This window comes from Fundulus heteroclitus, chromosome 24 (genome assembly GCF_011125445.2).
Source record: "Fundulus heteroclitus isolate FHET01 chromosome 24, MU-UCD_Fhet_4.1, whole genome shotgun sequence".
Lineage (NCBI taxonomy): Eukaryota > Metazoa > Chordata > Actinopteri > Cyprinodontiformes > Fundulidae > Fundulus > Fundulus heteroclitus.
Window position 1 is genome coordinate 6652532 of NC_046384.1, and position 26172 is coordinate 6678703.

The following is a 26172-nucleotide window of genomic DNA, read 5'->3' on the forward strand; positions in this document are numbered from 1 at the left end:
TGTTAATCTTCAGGAGCCTTCAGAGAAATTACCCTACAGATGACACAGAATACTTTCTACAGACTGAGCTGTTTGATCACACAGCTGAAACACTTTCCCTCTATGAGCAGTCTTTGTTTTCACTAAGTCACTTCACAGCGTTAGAGTTTAAGTAATCTGAGCTAAACTGTAAAGTTGTAGTAGGTCTCACATTTAGTGCACATTATTTTACACATTTTATCAGGAGAAACATGAATGAATAATACATGTTAATCTAATAATAATGTAAACAGACTCTGCAGCCTGTGGAGGAAAATAAAGAAGGTGCTTAAAGTCTGTGCAGGGTCCCAACTCAGTTAGTGTCTGCAACAACTACCCCGTCCACTAGAGGGAGCACTGATACTTCCACCAGCTCTGCTTCAAAGTTAAACAGGAAATAACGGCATTCACTGGTTTTATCTATAAAACAACAAAATAAAGCTATTCTTCAACTTGGTTTATTTTTTACCTATTGGTATAAGAAACAAAACTCTGCTTTTTGTCTCTGTTTTTGTTATTAAGAATTAGAAGATTTAAATAATAAACAATGACAAAGACATTTTAATTGAGTTAAACTAGATAAAGCTTGGGAGCAAAGCCTGAGAAGACATTGAGAGCCCAAGTGTGAAAAGGTTCAGAAAAAAAGACAGCTGACCTAACAGCTCAGTATGATGGAATCAAGGATTGAGAACCTCTAGTGTTCTGGTTCAATTCCTCAACTGACCAAACAACTAATAATAATGAGCCTTTAGCATAAGTTATGTTGAGATAGCTTAACAACATTAGGCATTGGGGGGGCAAGTGTTGGCCGAGTGGTTAGAGCAGCACACTTGCACTCAGAGAAGGATGCAAGTACCCAGTTCGATCCCCAGCGCCTGCACTCTGGGTCCCTGAGCAAGACCCTTAACCCCAGATTGCTCCCCGGGTGCCGCACATGGCAACCCACTGCTCCCCAAGGGTGATGGGTTGACAGCAGTGAACAAATTTCATTGTAATGTATGTTGCAATGACAATAAAGATGATATTACTATTATTATTTACTTTAGTTCTTTAATCAAGTTCAAATTGGCTTTAGTTGGTAAAGTTTAAAGAAAATCCCCAATAGCTGCTAATGTTCACATGTCAGCTCCATCTTTCAGACTGAGCCAATGGATCGGAGATCATGACTGAGAGGCTTTAGGATACAGCAGCAAGACTTTGGTATGATGGACAGACGTCTTGCTATCCAAGATGTCTGTTTGGATAGCTCAAGGTGTTTGTTCAGAGATCAGAACTATGGAGGTCATGAGATCAAGACAGACAAATTCCTTGTTTTAAATAAACCCAAAACTGAACAATTATAGAGACATTTGAACAACTTAGGAAATAGGTGAGTCAATATAGCTCAACATGATAACCCATAGAACAGAAATCCAGAAGGTCTGGGTTCAACTCAGTATCAGGCAGCATTTAGCTACTGATTTGTTGAGAAGAACCTTACAGTCTTTATTTTGAGGAGTCCAGGATTCTGACTGAAACATTGAAAAGCACCATGAGAAGAACACTGAGAGGGGAGCGGACCAGATGGTGTGGAGGAAGTGTCTGTGACCAGAAGATACCAGAGCTGGAGGTCCTGGGTTCAACTCCTGCCTGTGCTGTGACCTGGAGAGGTAAGTATGTCCCACTGTAGGGAGTGGGTGAGGGGGCCGTGTCCCCTCCCCGGCTTCTCAGGAGGTTAATGGAGGGGGTTATGCTCTTTGCAGAGCTGACTTGTAATTATTGACACAACTCCACTGCTTGTGCGTCCTCACTTGCTGCTCAACTTTGGCACCAGTAACTTTAAACCTGAAACTGGATCAATGTGACTGGGAATGTGGAATTAAATCAGGAGAACAAGAGGAGAAACTTTGGATCTGAGGAGGACCTGCTGCTTTACTTCTTCAGCTTCTGGATCTTCGCAATCAAAATACTTTCAAAGCTTGATTCAAATCTCATTTTCTTACATAGAAACTCTAAAACAGATCATCCACATTGGTTCAACAGCAGCATCTGATCTGAGCTTCAGCAACAACTTACAATACATCTGAGATCAACATGCTAAATTTAGCTAACCTGCTCAAAGAAGTTCAACAAACCTTCAAAAACTCAACATCACAACTGAACCAGAGTCTCTGAACACAGTCAAACATCTCCAAGAAGGTCAAAGCAGTTAGCATGTTCTACTCCACATGCTAGCACCAACATGTTGTAAAAGCTCTTCAGCAAACAGACCAACCAGCAAAGCTGAGCTAGAAGAACCTTGGATCTGAATGACCTCTTTTAGTGTTTCAATGGAACAAACTGAGATCTGAATCCAACATCTGAACCAATCTGACTGAGCCGATCCAGAAGCTGGAGAACCAAAGCAGCAGCTTCAGGTCTCCTCACATCTAAACCTTCTTCTCTCACCATCTGAACTCCACATTCAGTCACATGAACACAGTTACAGGTTTAAAGTCACAGCTTGAGCTCAAAGTGGTCTTACCCAAAGGGTTGCTCCGTGTGCTTCCTCCATCCAAACCAGGTCAGGTCAAAGGTCAGACTGTCAAACAGGAAGTGAAGGTTTCCACTTCCTTTTATAGGGCGGGGCAAGGCAGGCTCCAGTACCAGCGCTGGATTTCTGGGTAACTGAGGCCAGAACGCATCTCTACAGCCTGTCTGTCCATCTGATCCATGAAGAAACTGAAGTTACTGTCTGCAACAACTACACCATCCACTAGAGGGAGCACTGATACTTCCACAAGCTCTGCTTCAAAGTTAAACAGAACCATAAAAGTGAGAGCTGGAAACACAATTATGAGAAAATAAAGCTCAGACAGCTTGGGATAAAAGTCTGAGAAGACATTAAGAATCCAACTTGACTAAAAAGTCAAGAAAAAACAGACGGCTTACTTCCCAGCTCAGTATTATTGACTGAAGTACTGAGAACATTTAGTGTTCTGGCTCCGTTTCTTAACTGGTAGAAATGAACCTTTAGCTTAAATTATGTAGAGATAGTTTACCAGCTTTAAGCATTTTTCTATTGCTTATGTAACCCAGTGCTGGATGGTCTTGGTGTGTGTTGTTCTCAGTTCATATAGGTTTAAGTATTTGAAGTGCTACTCAATGTCAAACATATTAAAGCTAAAACAATGTTTATAAAGACTAAAAAAGCTTAAGAATCTACTAATGTGTGGTTAAAATTTTGTTACAAAAGAAAGCATTGTCACATATTGTTTTACTTTGAAAGGCTTGTGTTGGACAAAAGGAAGTAGTGTACAGCATAAGGACTGTATGTTCTGTCTGCTGTGGTACAATTATATGTTCATGTGTTCCTTCTTTCTATTTAATTCACTCTGTAACGTGGCTTCATACACTAAATGATTCAGCCTCTCTATATCTTGATAAAGATGAAATATCTTTCACTGCAGGCTTCATAGTCAGGCCCGGAAATGCAAGGGATACATTTCAAAATAAAATCACAAATGCACTTCCGGTTTAATAATTTTCCTCACAAATTAATTAATTAGTAAACAGTATGACATAAATTCTACCAATTCCCAGTCTATAGCATATATTGGTTTTATTTGTACAGTAAACTTGTTTGGTCAGTGCACACATTTTCTCTTAAGCCATAACTCATATTCATTAACCAACATCTCATAAGATGCCATAGAGCAATACATTTTATTGTGTACTATACATAGTACTTCCCTGCCTTTTCATTATCATTTAATTTTGACTTTATCTTTCTCTATATATTTGTTTAAGTTAGTTTTTCTGTTATATTCTATATTTTTATTTTTAACCACCATAAACTTCATGTTTGGTTCTATGTCTATGCTAACTATGTTCTTATGCTGCTGGAATATCTAAGTATTACTAAATACTACCCTAACACTTGATATCTACAGTATAAGTCAAATTATTAAGTGATCAATGAGAAAGCAAACGCACCAAGTCACAACATGATCAATGTTCTGTAGAGCTTTACTCTCACACAAAAACAATCTCACGCAGCATGATATTCACAATATGGCACATCATTTTTAGTCCATTATTTCCTCACAAAATCTCCTCATGTCGTCAGGGTTCTGAAACAATTCCCTTTTGTTCTATTCCAGTTCTGCCTTCCATACTGAGAAGCAGTCTTTGCCTGTGCCTCTTCCTGATCAAAAGGTACCGTGAAAAAGCTTACGACTTCCACTGCTGGGTCAACATCAGCAAGTCTGACTGAGACCTCTGCCTGCTGCACTTCTTCCTGAAAATATACATAAGCAAAATGATCAGTTGTAATATTTAAAGCACAAGCTCCAAAAAGAAAAGATCCTATCATTGCCCTCCTCTAATAGGTCTACCAACAAAAGTTAATTTTCAAATCAAATCATGTACTAGACATTTTTAGAACTTAACTTTATCTTGTGAATGCCATAATGAGTAACCCCACAATTTATAAATTTGCAATTGACATATTGTTTCTGACCTGAAACATATGAAAAACTCAGACAGAACTCAAACAAAAATAAAAATCTCAGTAATCATCCGCCTTTCTTAATGTCACCCTAAACACTTTTCAGCTTTTGATGCATCTGTCCAGAGGGCGAACCGCTTTCTATGGCTCAAACAAATGATTAAATAATATAAATAAATAAATATTTCTTGTAAAAACTTCAAGTCAAATAAAAAAATCTTTAAGTTTTTGTTCGTCCATAATCTACATGAAAGTGTACGATATGACGTGACCATACATTGCAAGGAAAATAACTATTCCATGCAGGAGACATGCAGATTTGCTCAGTTTGTTTGGAACACCCATTTGCAATTCGACAGAAGACAAGGCAAAGTTAAAGTTTTAAACCACCAAACAGGAAAATGGCCTAAGAAAAGACACACATTCAGTTCTCCAGTATTCCAACACACTATGTTATACATCTGTTTGATTGTGAAGATTATTATTAATTATAATTGGCAATTATAATTTAATAATATATAATTAAATATCAAAGGATAGCTATAACAACAATTCTAAAAAAAAACATGAGCCTGTAATGATTAGCACTAACAAATATTTATTTATTAGCAGTGATTAACTTATTTATACTGGAAAATGGTTATCTAACCAGTTGTTGGCTGGTAGGACTTGTCCAGCAAACGTTGATAACTTAAATGATAATTGCAATTGGAGTTTTAATCCTTACTCTTTCATCACAAGCCAATGAAAATATCTCAGTTTAGTCAGTTATTAACTCAAAAGGAGATAATTTGGGAACTCTTAGAGACCATTCAATTTCTTACTCAAGATAATTGGAAACACCTACGATTTCGCTAGTTGTTATTTATTAAACTGACAATTTGGAAACTGACCAGTTATAAAAGACAGGGACTCAGAGGAAAGGCCTTGGTCCGTATTATATATATATATATATATATATATATATATATATATATATATATATATATATATATATATATATATATATATATATATATATATATGTGTGTGTGTGTGTTTGTGTGTGTGTATATGTATGAGTGGCTATGTATCTGGTATATGTATGTTTTGCAACATACATAAATTCTATCAGAATATTCAACTACTTTTAACCACACTAAGAACATTTAAATGCACTGAACCATTTATTATAATAGCTATAGCTTTAAAGTTTTCAGAAAAAAACAAAGTGAAAATTAATTCAATAATCAGTGAGTATAGTTGACTAAAATTGATTCTGCACCTGGTTAACACATTACACTGAGCGGAGTTGTCGACCGCTCCAAGATGGCGCCCCTAAATCTCGTCAGCGACACCGCTAGTGACAGCCTCTTCGAACGGGAAGTGTCTTCTTCGTCTTCTTCCTTTTCTTCAACGGCAGGTTGCAACCATGACTTTTGGTTGCATACCGCCACCTACCATATCGGAGTATGTAAGATGAGTAATATCCAATGTGCTACCTTATCTTTTTCATCTTTAGATTCATCTGTATATATATCTAAATAGTATAATATTTGGTTCTTATATATTGATTTGCATATTGACCTTTCCTGCGCTCTTTTTTATTTCCATTATATTAAAATCCATTTTGGTTTTTGAAAACGACCAAATAGAGATATTACTAATAGGTCTAGGTGAGATAAACCATATATTTTCTATTCCTTTTATTTAGCTTTTGTTGTCCATCCAAAACCATTACCTTTTCAGAGTGTTATATATCCCAGTCTTTGCTGGGTATTAATTCCCTCAATCACTTAAACGGCACCAATACGTGAGCTTAAGTTTATCTCTAAAGGCATTTCTCCTACTTCTTACCTGCATTGCTTTAGTTGTTATCTTATTGCACCAGTACAAATCCCTAGCGCTTTATTTCTTTCTATTTTCATTACATTTATTTTAGCTGCTGCTCCATATAGGCCTACATAACACTCATAGTTTATGTTGATCTCATTAGGGCCTTATAGATATGCATCAGTGATTGTGTACTTGCTCCCCAATCCTTTCCTGCTACTGATGAGATTTATGATTTTCTTACATTATGTTTCTACTTTTACTACATGTGTTCTCCATGTTCCTTTTTGGTCTGGTTTACTGGTTTTACTGCCTGTAAACAGACTCTCTGCCTCCCCATCTTAGACTCTTTCAACTTCCTATTTTCACCCACAGCTGAATCATCCCTTTGGTGAGCTTCCTGACTTCTTCCCTCAGCGATTCATTCTAGGCTGTGACGGAAGCTAGTTGTCGAGCTCAAACGAGAGCGTTTTTTTGATGCTGTGTTTGTGGTTGTGGAAGTTTTCACCTCCCCAGTTATACTGTCAAAACTCTCATCCAGGTAGCTCTCCAAGCTGGTCAAGCTCTCCTTGTCCGGTGGGTTTTATTGGAAAATATGAAACAATTGTTAATATTAAAATGTTACAAATTTTAACTTCAAAGTATTATCCTGTTCTCACCTGGGTGGATCAGATTGATTTTATGTTTATAACACCATTTTTACCTTCGCACAGCTCTCGTGAAATCTCAGCCGCTCATCTCCTCTCCATCTTTTAATGTGGGACATGTCTGTGCTTTAACCTTTGATTTTGTATGGAAAACATCTGTTTCCAAACATAAGCACCTTTAAAACATTGTCTGTGGCTGCTCATCACGTTTGGGAACTCCTCGTGTTTCACACGGTTTGTTCTTTGGCGTGATAATAGGGCGCTAGCCTAGCTTTAGCCTAGCGTTAGCCTAGCGCTAGCCAAGCCTTAGCCTCATAATGGCTTCTCCGGCTCTGACTAAGTCTCCTATCTGCTGCTCCCTGTGTCAGATGTTCAGTTATTCCTCTGCCTCCTTTAATGATGATGGTACATGTAATAAATGTAGTGTTTTTGTAGCTTTGGAGGCGAGGGTGTCAGAATTGGAGACCCGGCTCCGTGCTGTTGAAAAACCAGCTGATAGCCGCTCTTTTGCTAGCGCGGAGCCGCATAGAGTAACTTCACGTAGCGAACCTAAAGCAGTAGCACCCGAACAGCCTGGTAACCAGGCTGGCTGGGTGACAGTTCGTAGGAAGCATAGCTCTAGATTACAGACCCCAGATCACCACCAACCCATCTGCGTTTCTAATAAATTTTCCCCTCTGAGCGACAATCTCGCCGAGGAGCCGACCTTAATTATTGGCAGCTCCATAATGAGAAATGTGGCACTAAAGAAACCAGGGACCATAGTTAAATGCCTACCAGGGGCCAGAACAGGCGACATAGAATCCTACCTAAAACTACTGGCTAAGGATAAGCGTAAATACCGCAAAATTGTTATTCACGCTGGCGGCAATGACACCCGGTCACGCCGATCAGAGGTCACCAAAGTTGGTGTTGCTTCGGTTTGTGAGTTTGCTAAAACAATGTCGGACTCTGTAATTTTCTCTGGTCCCCTGCCTGATCTGACCAGTGATGACATGTTTAGCCGCATGTCATCATTCAACCGCTGGTTGTCTAGGTGGTGTCCAGAAAACGACGTGGGCTACATTGATAACTGGAGAACTTTCTGGGGAAAACCTGGTCTGATCCGGAGAGACGGCATCCATCCTACTTTGGAGGGTGCTGCTCTTCTTTCTAGGAATCTGGCCGGATTTATTAGTTCTCCTAAATGCTGACAACCCAGGGTCCAGACCAGGAAGCAGAGCCGTAGTTTAATACACCTCTCTGCAGCTTCTGTACTGTTACCCACCCATTACCCTATTGAGACGGTGTCTTTCCCACGGCCAAAACTTAACAGATCAAAAACTGATCTAAAAGGAACAAATCATAAAAACCTAATAAAAATCAATATGGTTCACCTTGAACCTAAAAATAAAATAATAAAATGTGGTCTATTAAATATAAGGTCTCTCCCTCCAAAGACTTTGTTAGTTAATGAATTGATTTCTGATAATCAGATTGATTTGTTTTGTCTCACAGAAACCTGGCTACAAGAGGACTACGTTAGTATAAATGAGTCAACCCCCTCCAGTTATTCAAATTTCCACATTCCCAGATCTGTGGGAAGAGGAGGAGGAGTGGCAACTATCTTTCAGTCTGATTTATTAATTAGTCCCAGGCCAACTAATAATTACAGTTCTTTTGAACATTTAACCCTCAGTTTCCCTCATCCAAACTGCAAAGCAATAAAACCTCTTCTGTTTGTTGTTTTGTATCGTCCACCAGGCCCTTACACTCAGTTTTTGGATGAGTTGTCAGATTTCTTATCTGATTTGGTGTTAAATACTGATAAGGTTATTATAGTGGGTGATTTTAACATCCATGTTGACACTGAATGTGATAACCTTAGTGTAGCCTTTAAAACTATCCTAGATTCAATTGGTTTTGCTCAAAATGTGCATGAACCGACGCACTCTCGGCTCCATACTTTAGACCTTGTTCTGACATATGGCATTGATTGTGAAGAATTAACAGTATTCTCTCACAACCCTGTCCTGTCTGATCATTTTTTAATAACATTTGAGTTTAATCTAACTGAATTCTCCACCCCCAAAAGAGGGTTCCATTATAGTAGATTTTTATCGGATAATGCTGTATCAAAACTTAAAGAGTCTGTCCCCTTTTTAATATCCTCAGTATTGCAGAAATGCCCTGTAGATGGCAGCATTGCTGTTTCTTCCCATTCACAAATCGATACCTTTGCTAACAATGTGACTTCCTCATTGCGTTCTGCATTAGACAATGTAGCTCCCTTGAAAAAGAAGGTGATTATTCACAGGAAGCTGGCTCCTTGGTTTAATTCAGAGCTGCGTTCCTTGAAGCACAATGTTAGGAAATTGGAGAGAAAATGGCGCTCTACACACCAAGAGGAATCCTACTTAATCTGGAGGGACAGACTATTGTTGTATAACAAGACCCTCCGCAGAGTTAGAGCAGCATATTTTTCATCATTAATTGAAGAGAATAAAAATAATCCTAGATTTCTCTTTAGTACAGTTGCCAAACTTACCCAGAGCCACAGCTCTGTTGATCCATCCATTCCCTTAGCTCTTAGTAGTAATGATTTTATGGGATTCTTCATAAATAAAATTGATGCCATTAAAAATAAAATAATTGGCATCCTCCCAAACATGATTACCTCGTCCTCAGTAAGTGAGGCAGCATTGGAGGAATCTTTAGAATCTGTGCAGTGTTTGAACTGTTTAGAAGCAGTAGAGCTTTCTGAGCTATCTAAAATTTTAGCTTCATCTAAACCTTCTACCTGTATGTTAGACCCAATCCCAACCAAGTTGTTTAAGGACATATTCCCTTTGATCAGTGGCACTATTTTAGACATGATTAATCTATCCTTAGTAAATGGATATGTACCACAGGTTTTGAAAGTAGCTGTTATTAAACCTTTACTTAAGAAACCTTCTCTTGATCAAGATGAGTTAGTAAATTACAGACCTATATCTAATCTTCTTTTCTTATCTAAAATTCTTGAGAAAGTAGTTGCTAATCAACTTTGTGAACATTTACAAAGTAATGACCTACTTGAGGAGTTTCAGTCAGGCTTCAGAGCTCATCATAGCACTGAAACAGCTCTGGTGAAGGTCACTAATGATATTCTCATGGCCTCAGATAATGGACTTGTGTCTATACTTGTCCTGTTAGATCTCAGTGCTGCGTTTGATACAGTTGATCACAATATTCTCCTACAAAGACTTGAACATACTGTAGGGATTAAGGGGAAAGCATTAGGCTGGTTTAAATCTTATCTGTCAGACAGATTCCAATTTGTTCATGTTAATAATAAATCTTCCTCAAACTCTAGGGTCACCTGTGGAGTACCACAGGGTTCAGTCCTTGGACCAATTCTCTTTACTATATATGCTTCCGATAGGCAAAATTATCAGACAGCATGGGATTAATTTCCACTGTTATGCTGATGATACTCAGCTATATTTATCCATAAATCCTGATGAATCCAATCAATTACTTCGACTGCAGTCATGTCTTGATGACATCAAAAGCTGGATGACTTTAAATTTCCTGCATCTAAATTCTGACAAGACCGAAGTTTTAATTTTTGGGCCAGAGTCCTCAAAAAATAAACTTCTTAACCAATCACTTAATCTGGGTGGCATTAATCTGGCCTCTGGTAATAAAGTAAAAAATCTTGGTGTTATTTTTGACCAAGACATGTCATTTAAATCCCATATTAAACAGGTTTCCAGAGTTTCCTTTTTTCACCTCCGGAATATCGCCAAAATTAGAAACATTCTGTCCAGGAGTGATGCTGAAAAACTGGTCCATGCATTTGTTACTTCAAGGCTGGACTATTGTAATTCTTTACTATCAGGAAGTCCACAAAATGCAGTTCAAAGCCTTCAGCTGATCCAAAATGCTGCAGCAAGAGTTCTGATGAAAATCAACAAGAGGGATCATATTTCTCCAATTTTAGCTTCCCTTCATTGGCTTCCTGTTAAATCAAGAATAGAATTTAAAATTCTTCTTCTAACGTATAAAGCCCTTAATAATCAAGCTCCATCATATATCAGAGCTCTGATTACCCCGTATGTTCCTAACAGAGCACTTCGCTCTCAGACCGCAGGTCTGCTGGTGGTTCCTAGAGTCTCTAAAAGTAGAATGGGAGGCAGATCCTTTAGCTATCAGGCTCCTCTTTTGTGGAACCAACTCCCAGTTTTGGTCCGTGAGGCAGACACCCTGTCTACTTTTAAGACTAGGCTTAAAACTTTTCTTTTTGACAAAAATTATAACTAGTGACTCATGTTACTCTCAGCTACCTTTATAGTTTTACTGCTATAGGCTTAGGTTACTGGAGTATATCAGGATCTAATTTTCTCACTATATTGAGTTCTACTGTTCTTCAATTATGCATTATGTGTTGTCATTTCTGCTTTAACTTTCTGTTCTCTCTCTTTTCTCTTCATAGTAGGTACACCTGGTCTGGCGTTCTGTTAACTGTGACATCATCCAGAGAAGACGGCTCACCCGCTACTACCATCTAATGTAGAACAGATTACTAGATCAATGTGTGCTTCTGTGCTTTTTTGTTTCTCTTGTTGTGTCTCTGTTCTGTCTTCTGTAACCCCAGTCGGTCGAGGCAGATGACCGTTCATACTGAGCCCGGTTCTGCCGGAGGTTTTTTTTTCCCGTTAATGGGTGGTTTTTCTTCCCACTGTCGCTTCATGCTTGCTCAGTATGAGGGATTGCAGCAAAGCCATGTACAATGCAGATGACTCTTCCTGTGGCTCTACGGTTCCCCAGGAATGAATGCTGCTTGTCGGGACTTTGATGCAATCAACTGGTTTCCTTATATAGGACATTTTTGACCAATCTGTATAATCTGACCCAATCTGTATAATATGATTGAACTTGACTTTGTAAAGTGCCTTGAGATGACATGTTTCATGATTTGGCGCTATATAAATAAAATTGAATTGAATTGAATTGAATTTTCTCATTTTTTCATTTGTCATTTGCCTCTCTGAACATTTTATGGAGTTTCCTTTGTTTGACCTATTTTTAAGACACATTAACATTCATGAGTTGCTTTGCGTTGACCATGTATGGTTGAATCTGAGCATGTAGAGGGCTGAATATGAGGCAGAACCTGGTAGGCAAAGATTCAGGTACAGCTGTAATTTATAAAGTGAAAATATATGCTGGTGTACATGCACAAGGTTTTGTACATTTGAATATTTTTTGGCACATGTCAATTTATTTTTCTTGTTGCAGGTAGACTTTTACCTGCAACAAGAAAACCCTCAGCAGGATTCTTGAGGGGGCATGGGAGTTTGCCCAACCAGTCTACATGTGCTTTGTGGATCTGGAGAAGGCATTCGACCGTGTCCCCCGGGGGATCCTGTGGGGGGTACTCCGGGAGTATGGAGTACCGGACCCTTTAATAAGGGCTGTCAGGTCTCTGTACGACCGGTGTCAGAGTCTGGTCCGCATTGCCGGCAGTAAGTCGGACTCGTTTCCGGTGAGAGTTGGACTCCGCCAAGGTTGCCCTTTGTCACCGATTCTGTTCATAACTTTTATGGACAGAATTTCTAGGCGCAGCCAAGGTGTTGAGGGGATCCGTTTTGGTGGCCTTAGGATTGCGTCTCTGCTATTCGCGGATGACGTGGTCCTATTGGCTTCATCAGGGCGTGATCTACAGCTCTCACTGGAGTGGTTCGCAGCCGAGTGCGAAGCGGCCAGGATGAAAATCAGTGCCTCCAAATCCGAGACCATGGTCTTGAACCGGAAAAGGGTAGAGTGCCTTCTCCGGGTTGGGGAGGATGTGCTGCCCCTAGTGGAGGAGTTCAAGTATCTTGGGGTCTTGTTCACGAATGAGGGGTAGATGGAGCGGGAGATCGACAGGCGGATTGGTGCAGCGTCTGCTGTGAAGCGGGCGCTGTACCGATCCGTTGTGGTGAAGAGAGAGCTGAGCCAAAAGGCGAAGCTCTCGATTTACCGGTCGATCTACGTTCCTACCCTCATCTATGGTCACGAGCTTTGGGTCGTGACCGAAAGAACGAGATCCCGGATACAAGCGGCTGAAATGAGTTTTCTTCGTGGTGTGTCTGGGCTCTCCCTTAGAGATAGGGTGAGGAGCTCAGTCATCTGGGGAGGACTCGGAGTAGAGCCGCTGCTCCTCCACGTCGAGAGGAGCCAGTTGAGGTGGCTCGGGCATCTGGTCAGGATGCCTCCTGGACGCCTCCCTGGAGAGGTGTTCCGGGCACGTCCCACCGGGAGGAGACCCAGGGGAAGACCCAGGACACGCTGGAGGGACTATGTCTCCCGGCTGGCCTGGGAACGCCTTGGGATTCCTCCTGAGGAGCTGGCCCAAGTGGCTGGGGAGAGGGACGTCTGGGCCTCCCTACTGAAGCTGCTACCCCCGCGACCCGACCCCGGATAAGCGGAAGAAGACGGACGGAGGTAGACTTTTAGTATGGATTCCATTCAATGTTTTATAAATGAGACCCCTGGAGTCCAGCTGGACCTTGTTTTTTATTAGTTCTGTCTTGTGCAATGCATTATGGGAGCAGTGAAATAACACCATGCTTTTAGATCTATAAGCAACACGTTCATATTAGAAAATGTACTGCTGCCCATTACAGTTACTAATCAGGCAACTGTGAGAAAAAAACACTGTTTTTATATTGCATACTTGAAAAAAAACGTTAAAAAAAAAAGTAAAAAAAAAACATTACTACTTTTTTCCGAAGTTTGACGATGTTTCACTTCCTATCCGGGAACCTTTCTCAATTCAAAATGTCTCGAGTAATGTAGAGTATCAGGCTTTATACCTCTGCCCAACAAAGGCCTTGTAATGGCTTATGACAAGCAAATTAAACCAAAACTGGTCCACTCCTCTGTAATGGGGAATCGTTGGGGTCGTTATTGGCCTGGTTTACAGGAACAATGTTTTGATCACCCATATGAGGGTGAGGATTAAGGTGATAAATTATAAGTTTTTGAGAGTTGGAACCTAATGCCTCCTCCTCTGTTTAAGGTTGTTTTTTTTCTCTTAGCGTAGATGGCTTCCTTCACACCCCTTTCAAACCATCTGTCTTCTTTGTCCATATAAAGGGAACCAGGTGATTGCATCAAAGTCTTGACAAGCAACATTCACTCCTGGGGAACCGTAGAGCTACAGGGAGAGTCATCTGCTTTGTCCATGGCTTTGCAGCAATCCCTCATGCTAAACAAGCATGAAGCGACAGTGGAAAGAAAAACCACCCATTAACAGGAAGGAAAACCTCCAGCAGAACGAGGCTCAGTATGAACAGTCATCTGCCTCGACCAACTGGGGGTTAGAGAAGACAGAGCAGAGACACAACAAGAGAGACAAAAAAGCACAGAAGCACATATTGATCCAGTAATCTGTTCTACATTAGATGGTGATAGCGGGTGAGCCGTCTTCTCTGGATGATGTCACAGTTAACAGAACGCCAGACCAGGTGTACCTACAATGAAGAAAAAAAAAGAAAAAAAGAGAGAACAAAAAGCTGAAATGACAAGCAATGCAAAACTGGAGAACAGTAGAAATCAGTAGAGTAAGAAAAATAGGTCCTGTTGTCCTCCAGTAGCCTAAGCATATAGCAGCATAACTATAGAGGTAGCTCAGGGTAACAGAAGCCACTCTAACTATAAGCTTTGTCAAAAAGGAACGTTTTAAACCTATTCCTAAAAGTAGACGGGGTGTCTGCCTCACGGACCAAAACTGGGAGTTGGTTCCACAGGAGAGGAGCCTGATAGCTAAAGGATCTGCCTCCCATTCTACTTTTAGAGACTCTAGGAACCACCAGCAGACCTGCAGTCTGAGAGAGTGTAGTACTCTGTTAGGAACATGCGGGGTAATCAGAGCTCTGATATATGATGGAGCTTGATCGTTAAGGGCTTTATACGTTAGAAGAATTTTAAATTCTATCCTGGATTCTTCATTATTATAAACTTTTTGCCACAGTTTTATAATTAGACTAAAATTTTACCATTAATAATCACACAGAGCCCTTTCAACTTCCTTGTGCACAGATAAAACATGTTTCCCTAAGACTGACTTTACATATAAACATATGAAATATAATATTATTTTTACAAAATGATCCAAAAAAAATTATTCAAAATACTTTATTAGCAGCACATTGAAGATGTGTGCATAGTGTGTGCGAGTGAGAGATCATAGCTGTTGTTAACAAATGTAAAAATAAAAGCTCCACAGATTGCAATGACAAGAGTCAAGAATTATTGATGCAGGTCACCAGTCTGTCGCAATTATTAAACCACTGACTCATTGAAATGTAGAGGGCTCAAAAGGAGCAAAACAAAGGAGTATTAGTAGAAAGGTTGGATAAGCTGTCCTCTCTCATAACTGATCAACTGAGAGAGAAACCCGCTGAATCCACGTAGAATTACAGCTAATACTAAGAACATGTATTATTATTGGCTTATGTTTTAAATGATTATAGGCTTATTACAGAAAATACTTTAAAACAGCTTATTTTATAAAGTTGCAAAGTAGATCATCCCGCTGTAATCTATGGGGAAAGATAGCTTTCTAAATAGATTTGTACATAAAAGGATAGTTGTGTCCATATCAGTCAGAAGTTGTGCATAACAAACATTTGTAAACTCATAATAATTTAAATCACATTCAAAAGATACAACATACGGTTTAAATAGTTACAACTTCAATAACTAATAAATACAAATTTCAAGTTTAAATTTGTGCTTTACTCTTTATGAACACAAACAGCAGCGGCTGCTTGAGAATACGTATTTTTTCTTTGAGAATACAAATTCACAACAGTGGTCTGACGTCACGGTTTCCAAGGCTGGTTAATGGAGCACAGAGTGCGAAGATAGGAGCCGCGCATGCGTTCTTCAGACTGACCGTCTCAGAATGCACCGCGGCTGCAGCTTCATTCCAGACAGCACAGAGTGTCTGATCCATGCTCCATTCTGGAAGGTGGCGGCAATGCACCTATAAGTTGTTTTCCAACCGCCATTAAAAACAAGAGAAGAAGAAGAAGAAGACAGCGCAGAGATCACAGTGGTAAGTTGAACACTCCATTTTCTGCTGCTGTTGTTCTTCAAAAGTACGTTTTCAGATTGTTTGAGGCGAGAATAATATACTTTTAAGCTTCCCAATTTACAGAGTTGGTGCGTAATTTAAAAAAAGAGTCTGATTTATTTGTTTTGTGTTTATCAGACTGACGCGTGTTGCTTTATTAACTCAATAATTGCTGGAATAAATTGTAAATGGATGACAGCAGCATATAAAATAGGGCTGGACGATAATTTAATAACAATATATATCAGTCGAAAGACGTGTGGCACAATAAGGGAAAAAGGATCGATAAAAGTTGGTTATACAGACAGTTTTCCTTTCTTCCTTTTAACCTAGTTGATGCTACAGTCACTGCTTCCTCTCAACCAATCGTAATCGCGGACCCAGGCACGCCGTCACAAAGCGCCGCCCTCTCAAACCACAACACAGAGCACGGGAATATGTCGCAGCAAGGAGCAGCGGAGGAAATTGTCCCAAAACGGGGTTTTACTAGTTCGCCAGTCTGAAAGAAATAAACCAGTGATTTGTAAAACTTGCAAGGAACCTGTAAAAACAAAGTCTGGTAACGCAACCAACTTGTTTCATCACGTAAGCCGCTCACTACCGCAGCAGCGCGAGCTGTTTTAGCTCCGCGTCATCTTCTGGAAGTTCTTCCAAAACAAAGCAGGTACAGCAGCCTGCTGCATATATATTTGTATAGAGGCAGGTAACCAGCTACATGAGGAGGTTGACCCAGAGGAGGACGACCATCCGGCGGCTGAAGACAGGAAGCTGCTCCAGCTGGCTGCATGTTTAAGTGAACATGACTACACCTGACCTAATGTAGATCAGTTCTAGTCATGTCCACATGCTGCTTCATTTCATTTTTTTCATCACCTGTAACAATACATAAAATAATCAGTGAATTAATTTCCATTCCAACTATTTTTAATTGTATGTTTGTAGGTGTTGTCTATTTGTATAAGATGTTAATAATTAAATGTTTTCTTACCCCATAGTAATCATACATTCAGATCCTGTCACACCTTCACACACATACACACTGCAAGAGAAACATCGACTTGATCCATGAAAATAAGCCGAAGACAAGCAAGAAAACCACCACATGCCGCTTCTAATCATCACAAATGAACGTTTTTAGCTGGTATTTATACAAAAAGACCTTTACTGCTGATGAAACAGTTGTCATGGGGGGGTTGAGCCCCGCTCTCTTGCTGCGCGGCCCGTTAACCAGAAAATGGCGTTCTGTTTAAAAAAACGACACCCAAAAGAGGACTTCACGTTCAGAAATAGCCCCAAGAAATCACACAGCCGACTCACAAAAGACGCTGCAGTCGCTGGTATTAGGTCTGAACTTTCCAATACTGGCTCCTTACAACTGAGGAAATTTGGAGACCATATATAGAAGTCTTTGGTCAGATTCCATAGTAAAGTCATCCCGGTTACATCAGGAAAATTGTATGATTAAAAGGAGCAATACGCACATTTTCTTTATTTTAGATAGAACAAAAAAAAAATGCTTTAACAAGCTTAGTTTGAAGCAATTAAAAATAGTGGGAAAAGTGTTGTAAGAAAAATCTGAAAATAAGCTAGTACAGAAATGCTGAAACTCTCAAGTGAAGATGGTTCACTTTGAGTTAATATTCATAGAAGAGCCATTTTAACTTCAGTATGGATTCTTGTGTGTTTGTTTAATGAACATGTGTAGCAAAAGTTTGTCCACATAAATCATCTCATAGTTAACTACAGCTGAGCAGTTTGAGTTACTATTCATAGCAGAGCATTTTTCATCCTTTATGGGTTCTCACATGTGTTTTTAAAGCAGGTTTGTGGCGAAATCTTTGTCCACATAGCTCACAACAGAAAGGCTTCTCTCCTGTATGGATGGTCATGTGTGTGTTTAAAATTGATGTTTGGCTAAATTCTTTTCCACATAGATCACAACAGAAAGGCTTCTGTCCTGTATGGATTCTCATGTGCGTGTTTAAAGCAGGTTTGTGGCGAAAGCTTTGTCCACATAGATCACAACAGAAAGGCTTCTGTTCTGTATGGATTCTCATGTGTCTGTTCACATGTGATTTTCGGCTAAATCTCTGTCCACATAAATCACACCAGAAAGGCTTCTTTCCTGTATGGATTCTCATATGTCTGTTTAAATTTGCTTTATCGCTAAATCCTTGTCCACATAGATCACAACAGAAAGGCTTCTGTCCTGTGTGGATTCTCATGTGTCTGTTTAAATTTGCTTTATCGCTAAATCCTTGTCCACATAGATCACAACAGAAAGGCTTCTGTCCTGTATGGATTCTCATGTGTGTGTTTAAATTAGATTTATGGCTAAACCCTTTTCCACATAGATCACAACAGAAATGCTTCTGTCCTGTGTGGATTCTCATGTGTGTGTTTAAACTAGATTTTAGGCTAAATCTCTGTCCACATAAATCACAACAGAAAGGCTTCTGTCCTGTATGGATACTCATGTGTCTGTTTAAAATTGATGTTTGGCTAAATTCTTTTCCACATAGATCACAACAGAAAGGCTTCTGTCCTGTATGGATTCTCATGTGTTTGTTTAAACTAGATTTATGGCTAAATCCTTTTCCACATAGATCACAACAGAAATGCTTCTGTCCTGTGTGGATTGTCATGTGTCTGTTTAAATTAGATTTTTGGCTAAATCCTTTTCCACATAGATCACAACAGAAATGCTTCTGTCCTGTGTGGATTCTCATGTGTCTGTTTAAATTTGCTTTATCGCTAAATCCTTGTCCACACAGATCACAACAGAAAGGCTTCTGTCCTGTGTGGATTGTCATGTGTGTGTTTAAATGAGATTTTCGGTTAAATACCTTTCCGCATACATCACAACAGAAATGCTTCTGTCCTGTGTGGATTCTCATGTGTCTGTTTAAATTTGCTTTATCGCTAAATTCTTGTCCACATAGATCACAACAGAAATGCTTCTGTCCTGTATGGATTCTCATGTGTGTGCTTAAAGTGTATTTCCTACTAAATGTTTTTCCACAATCTTCACAGCTAAGCTTCATTCCTGTCTGGAATTTCCTTTGTGACTCCACTGTTTTCTGCTCTGTAGAACATTTCTTATATCCAGAGTCTGACATGTGTTTCAGCTCAGAAAGAGGGTTCTCTACATCATTGTCCTCTTGATTCTTCTCAGCGCCTTCAGTCTTTAAAGAAATGGAAGCATCTCGATGCATCCTGGTGGATTCTTCTCCATCATTCTCTTCTGGAAGCTCTCTGCCTTTAACCTGGTCTGGATAAAGCTGTGAGAGCAGCAGAGACTGTTCATCATCCAGACTCTTTATGGGAGGAGCAGACACTGGAAACCTGATGCCATTAATCAGTTCCTCCCCATTGAGCTGCTCTCTGGTCAGACTGATGTAGATTCTCTCCTGTTCGTCCTTTATGTGGGGGAGCTTTGGGTCAAGCAGGTCGCCAGGAGGTCTGTGGTCTAAAGAAGCTTCTTCTTTAACAATCAGCTTCTGCTGAACATCTGCAGAAAACATTGAAACACATTATGCATATTAGAAAGTATTTCGATCTGAACTTGAACTGACAAATTTCAATAAAGCCATGTTTAGGTAATATAGTTAGATTTAATTATTTGATTTAACTACTACTTTTACTTATTGTTTATTTAGCATTGTTTTTCTTATGCCTTGTTTGTTTACAGTTCCTTGCAAAAGTAATCAGGCCCTTAGCATTTTTCATTTTTGTTGCCTGACAAACTTTCAAGTAAAATACATTTCTGAATAACTGAGTTTGCACCATTTCATTCATAGAACATACAGAACAGTAAAACACAGAATACAACAGAAACCTCAGCATACATGACTATTACAACTTCCCCCAAAATGTCAGTTCTTGGTAGAGCTGCCTTTTTTAACTGAAAGTGCAGATGACACGATATTGACCATTTCTGCCATGTTGTGTAAACCAAAAGTTTATCCAATATGATATATTTTATATTTATAAGTGTGCCCTTATAATATCCTAACAAAAACAAAAAAAAACACGGTCATTCATGCAAATTAGAGAAGTCTCCTGTCTAGCAATGTGGCAATAAGAATTGATGTCATAATGCCAGATAGAGCTCGACAGATTTTGCTTTCACAAGTGGAGCAAACAGCTTTCGCCATAGTGCTCCGCTTGATTTATGCATGTAAATAGCTTTATTGTGATTCCTGCAGGGAGAATTTCAAATTATATAGACACTACAATGGGAAAGTAGGAGAGTAAAGGAAGAACAAGAAGAGAAAAAAAAAAGAAAGAGAAGAGGTGAAAGAAAGAAGAGATAAAAGGGAGAGAATGATAAAACGTCCTCCATCTGCTCCATCACCTGGAAAGAGACATGCAAAAAGAACAGCACAACCAACAGACATAAAGCAACAGATACAATTGAGTAACACCTTGATGCCATTGCTAAATTATATATATTATTATTTAATCTGACATGTGTAAAGTGATACCTGAAAAAAGAAAGTGAAAGAAAACAAATAAATTACAAGCTTTCTGTATATAACTGAACACTTAATACCTGGAACCCTGCACCTGTGGGAGATTGTGAGAGTGCACTAGTTTAGGTGAAAGTTATCCAGAAGGAAATAGCTTGATAGTGATTGTGAAGAACCAAAGACCCGCCTTCCCCGAGCACAGAGGCAGGGGTCAGGGGACCCATAACCCTGGACTCCCAAAGGGGCCCCCAAAGCAGGGCGCCCAAGAAGGGCCAACACAGGAAATCTGCACCCCCCCCTCCCCCCCGAGGAAAGAGGAGACCCCGAGGAAATCCCCCAGCCACCGCAATGCCGACGCCCCTAGAAGCCTCGGGGACGAGCCCGTGGGCTGCGCCGGCAGCCAGCCGCGTTGAAGTGGTCCCGGCCATGGGCCCTGAGGGCCAGAGGCCCCAGGGGCGCCCGGCCCCCGGGGGGCCAGGCCCCGCGAAGCCGCCACCGGGAATGGGCCGGCACCCACCCAGGAACCCGCCCCAAACCCAAGGACCGTCAATGCGCCAGAGGGCTTGATGGTCCTTGATATGTTCTTGGGAGAGGGAGCGGACCGAACCCGTACCTGAAAAAAAAAAAAAAACAACTCATTCACACCATCCCTCCCTAGTGCCCCACTCACCACACACAGACTTACACAAAAAAAAAGGATGCTGTACACACATTCTCACATAACACTCACATCTAAAAATCCCAAGTGGGGGAGGGGGGGTCACCACAATTCAACTATATGACTGCCTGTGCCCAACCCTCTGGCCCCGCCTCCGGAACAGATGCCCCCCGGACCAGGACCCCCAAAGAGGGGGGCCAACACGACCCGTAGGGGCCACCCAACCAAAACACCCCTAATCCCCTAAATACCTAATAAACCCCCTCCCTCCTCCACCTTACCCTAGCCACCCCTGCCCCCACCCCTTTCTGGGGAGAGCAGAGGCGTCAGCCCCAGACCCGGCAAGCCGCCGGCTACCCACAGCAGCCCCCCGCCAAAACCCCGGACCCAGTGACCCGCTCCTCCTCCAGGCCCCAGACTCCGTGCCGCAATCGGAGATCAGGGGTGTGCAAAAGACCCCGATCCTCCGATCTAAAATGTCTAAAATGCATGATAAAATTGGGGAGAGGGATGTCATCAGAAAGTGGCAACCTCCAGTAACGCCCCCCTCCCCAAGGACCTACATGTGTGGCAGCGTGATGGAGCAGGCAGAGGGAGGAGACCGGGGATGGGGAGCAAAGGACTGTGGAGCCATCCCAGGGAGCCAGCTCCCCTATTGACTCCAATAGGCACCCCCGCTCCCCGAAAGCCCCACCCGGAGAAAGGCGCCCCGGCGGCGGCACCACCGTAGCCCGGGGGCCAGGGAGAGGCCGCAGGGCCCGCCAGTCAACCACCCACCAGGACAAATACCTCAACCCCCCACAGCCTACCCACCAAGCCTACTGGCTTTACCCCCCCCCCCAAAAAAAAACCAAAAAAAAAAAAATAAAAAATAAACAAATAAATAAGAGGGGGGACCCTGGCCAGCCAGCTTGCACAAGCCATCCCAAACCCCACCCACCCCCATCCGTAGATTTAACCCCTCCCCAACACTAACATTCAAACAACTCACCATACATTCGACAGTAGACATCCAGGCTGGGTTAGTCCCTACTCCCCTTCCCCCCCCTCCCCCCACTAGCAGAGTGCCAATCCAATGAAGGGGAAGAGCATCTGCCCTGAGATGTTAATGTCCATGCCCCCCTACCAGCTCAACAGGCCCCGAGGCCCCCCAGCACACCAGAGGCACCGTGCAGGGGCAGACACCCGGGTGCACACCAGCCCAGACCCCAAGCGGCACAACCCCCGGAACCGGAACCCCAGAGGCCCCGCTGGGCCCCCGCCCGATGGCGGCGCGCCCCAGGGACCCCAGGCGCCCAGACCCACCCAGCGGCAGCACAGCTACCAGGTCAGTAACCCACGTCCGTCACCGCGTAGCTCCCCAAGAGCGCCGCAAGCGGCGCTGTAGGCCGCCCGTAGGCCTCCAAAGCCCCTCCTAGATGGGGCCAACAGACCCTGGAGTCAGACCCACCAAGCGCCCCACTCCGAGTGCCCCCAGAGCCCCAGGAACCCCTCCACCCAGCCACTGCGCTCTGCAGGAAGCAACCCACCGCCCCCCATTCCACTAAGTGATGGTGCTGATCAAAGGAGCCCAAAGAGATCGATCAGATGTGGATGCAGATGCTGTCTCAAGATTAATATGATCCAACAAAAGATCTCTATACTGATTGATACTGAGATTTTCCTAACTTTTCCAATTCATGAGGATAGTTTTCTTTGCGATACATATTGCAGTGAAAACCATGTAAACTATTTATTCCCCCAGAGGGCTTTCCTCAAAATTACAGAGCAAGCAAACTGATGGGGAAGGTGAAATTTTACAACTCAAGCACTTTGATAAGTCCTTACATATCTGTGTCCAGAACCTCTGGACTGGTGTGCATAACCATAACGCATTAATATAATTATCAGGATGATTGCCTATGCAGTGTGGACAGATATTAGATTGTGCCAAACCCATCTTGAATATTCCTTGTCCTGTATAGTCTACTCTGTGAAGGATTTTGTATTGTATTAGTTGTAAGTTGGTGTTTCTAGCCAATTTCAAAGTTCTTAGACATATCTGAGCCCAGAAGTTTTGTTCAAAGCTAACTGATAAAACCTCTTCCCATTTTATAATAGGAAGAGATATTGAATCATCTATATTAGTCAGTGTCCTGTATGATTTAGACAGTAGTTTGGGGGTGGGGGGGGGGTGGTGGGTTAAATCTAGGAACTCTAATATATTAGTTGGGATTTGTAAACCACCTTTAATATGCTTAAATTTATTTCTAATTATAGATTTAAATTGTTCATATTACAAGAATTTATTTTTACTAATGCCATATTGCATATTTAGTTTGGCAAAATTGATGAACTCGGTTCCGTCAAGTAAATGTTCCAGATATTCAATACCTTTATTCTTCCAGTGTGTAAAGTTTATCACAGGCGCGGATTCAGGCGGGGGCGCAGGGGGCGTGCGCACCCCCCTTTTGGAGACCAAAAGTATTTTTTAAAGAGCCCGAAATTTTAAACATCCTTCATAGAATTAAGATTAATAGCCAGTACCTGTCATTTAGAACGCACTGTGACGCCGGCGCGGCATAAATTGTCGTCACAATCACCGATACTGGGGGCAGCATTTAGTGCCCAAATATGGGCAGTAATGACGGCCTGACGTGACATCCTGTGTTGTTTCTTAGCAGAGAGGCACTGCGCTCACACAGCTGCGATAAACAACAATTATTTCGGATTCCCAGAGGACTTCATCATTGAAAATTTCTAGAGCTATTGTTGAAGCAACAATGCCCACGTGCATGGCAGTTTGATGTTGCAATACATCGGGTAAAAGTGGAAAAACATCACAAAAATAAGGAGACCACTGCCACAGCAGACAGATTCAACTCACATCATTCCTTTTTGGTCTCCTTGCCTCAAACTGGTATGGCTGGATTTTGTCAAAAATCAGGTTGCTGTCAAGAAAGTCTTCTATATATTCCAAATCGCTCTCAGATGATGATGCTGAATCCATGAAACTCCATCAATATCGCTAATTAATCCATCACTCTCTGCCGCACCGGTCGTGGCCATCTTAGATAATAGCGCGCTACGACTACTTCTTCTTCTCTTTTTTTAATAGTGGTTGGCCAACAACTTTTAGGTGCATTACCGCCACCTTCCAGATTGGAGTAGGGATCAACCTTAATCTTATATTCTACCCACAGAAAAAAAGTATGATGATTGTTAGAAAATGTTGATAATGAGAAAACATTCTCACAAGTTGTGTAAAGTTGTAAAGTAATGCTATTTCAGACAAACTTTTTCAAGTAACGGGAAAGTTATGAAAGTTAAATTTTTGTTGCAGTTTTTGAAAAGTAATGAAAAAAAGAGTGTAAAGTAAAAAAACATAGTGGACATTGACACGCATACAATAGTTATTGTGTAGTGTCTGATCTAAACCTTTTAGTGCCACATGAGTTTTATTGTTAAAACTAAGAATGGTCTCCTTTATGAAAACATACTAGGCTTAAAACTATTGCCAAGCAACTTGCATATGATGAACGATGAGAGTGCGAAAGAGATCTTTACATCATATATAGATGATCTACAATTAGGATCAACATTCAGGCAGGAAGTGAGGTTGTGGCACACAAAGTGGTTGTCATCAGTGGAAAAACCCAGCTCTCTCCCTGAAATTCTAAGGATAACAAATATGAAGTGCTACCCAAACATTTCTATGATTCGTCACCTTCTGTCAGTTATACCTTTTACGAGTGCTTCTGTGGAATGTGCTAACTCGGGCCTTAAAGCATTGAAAACTTTGCTGAGGTTAACAATGGGACAGGAAAGGTTTGTGGCTTTGCTACTTATGTATGTCCACAAATACATTCATTTAGATATCAACAAAATCATAGACATATTTGCCCAGAAGCATCCCAGAGGGTTGACATTCATAAACCCATTATCATTGTCATCATAAAGTTGAAGGTGTTGTAGAAGAGAACAATATTCTTTGTCAAGTCTCACAGTTCTATTATAGGCTTATGGCTTAACTTCACCGTACATATTCATTGGTTTAACTTACTTTAAAAAAAAAATTCTCAACATGGTTTATCTTGTTAAAATATGTCAAAAATCCTTTATCACTTGAACTATACCAAACTATTCTTAAATCCTTGGGTCTTTCTAAGTATTTTTTTTCTTAATATAGTTTATATGGTTAAAATATATTGATAAAATACATGTATATTTTTTAAAACTATTTTGTCACTTGAACCATACCAAACTGAAATAAAAAGTCCCAAGGACTAAAGAACATTTTCTGTATAAATATCATTCCTGGAAATAATGAAATCTTTGTTTGATTAATTGTTGATAAGGATAATTTTTTCTTCAAACTACTTTTTAACCTTGTGCATGCTGTAAAAACCAGGAGATTTTGACTTAAAAACCCATTTTCAATTACAATAAGGTAATAATGCTAATTCCACTTATGTTCATCCATTAAAATTATTATCAATTTAAAAACCCTTAGATGAATAATTAGGGTAGTGTGAAAGAGTAAAGATGGAATTCTTTGGTCATTTAGCCACACATTGTCTCGACCCCATGACCCTTGACCCCATGACCCTTAGGTGCGCACCCCCCTTTGAAAAATCCTGGATTCGCCCCTGTATCATATTTTTATTTTGTAGGATGTCAGGGTTATTCCAGATGGGTGTACGACTGCATGGGATAAGTGATGACTGTCATTTTAAGAAACTCCCACCATGCTGTCAGAGTAGAGCTGATGATAATATTTTTAAAGCATGTATGCCGTTTTATATTTGAGCTAATAAACGGCAAATCTGAAATTGTGATATTATTGCATATTTTCTGTTCTATATCTATCCAGGGCTCGTCTAAAGGATTATGTTCTATTTAGTGATATATTGTAGTCTATTTGCTAAGTAGTAATTATGGAAGTTAGGCAGATCTAGTCCACCTCTGTCTTTAGTTTTCTGTAGCGTCTTTAAACTGATACGGGGCGGTTTATCTTTCCAAAGAAATTT

The 26172-nt window shown here is 40.9% G+C and overlaps 1 protein-coding gene across 1 annotated transcript; it reads right to left on the reverse strand.

Moving 5' to 3' along the window:
- Nucleotides 1-17033: 17033 nt before the first annotated feature.
- LOC110368278 (gastrula zinc finger protein XlCGF8.2DB) lies at nucleotides 17034-18972 on the reverse strand (the record flags this gene model as incomplete). The annotated part of the gene is made up of 1 exon (XM_021315383.2): nucleotides 17034-18972. A coding segment is annotated over one exon (1155 nt), but the record flags the coding sequence as incomplete, so codon positions are not given.
- Between the last annotated feature and the right edge of the window lie 7200 nt (nucleotides 18973-26172).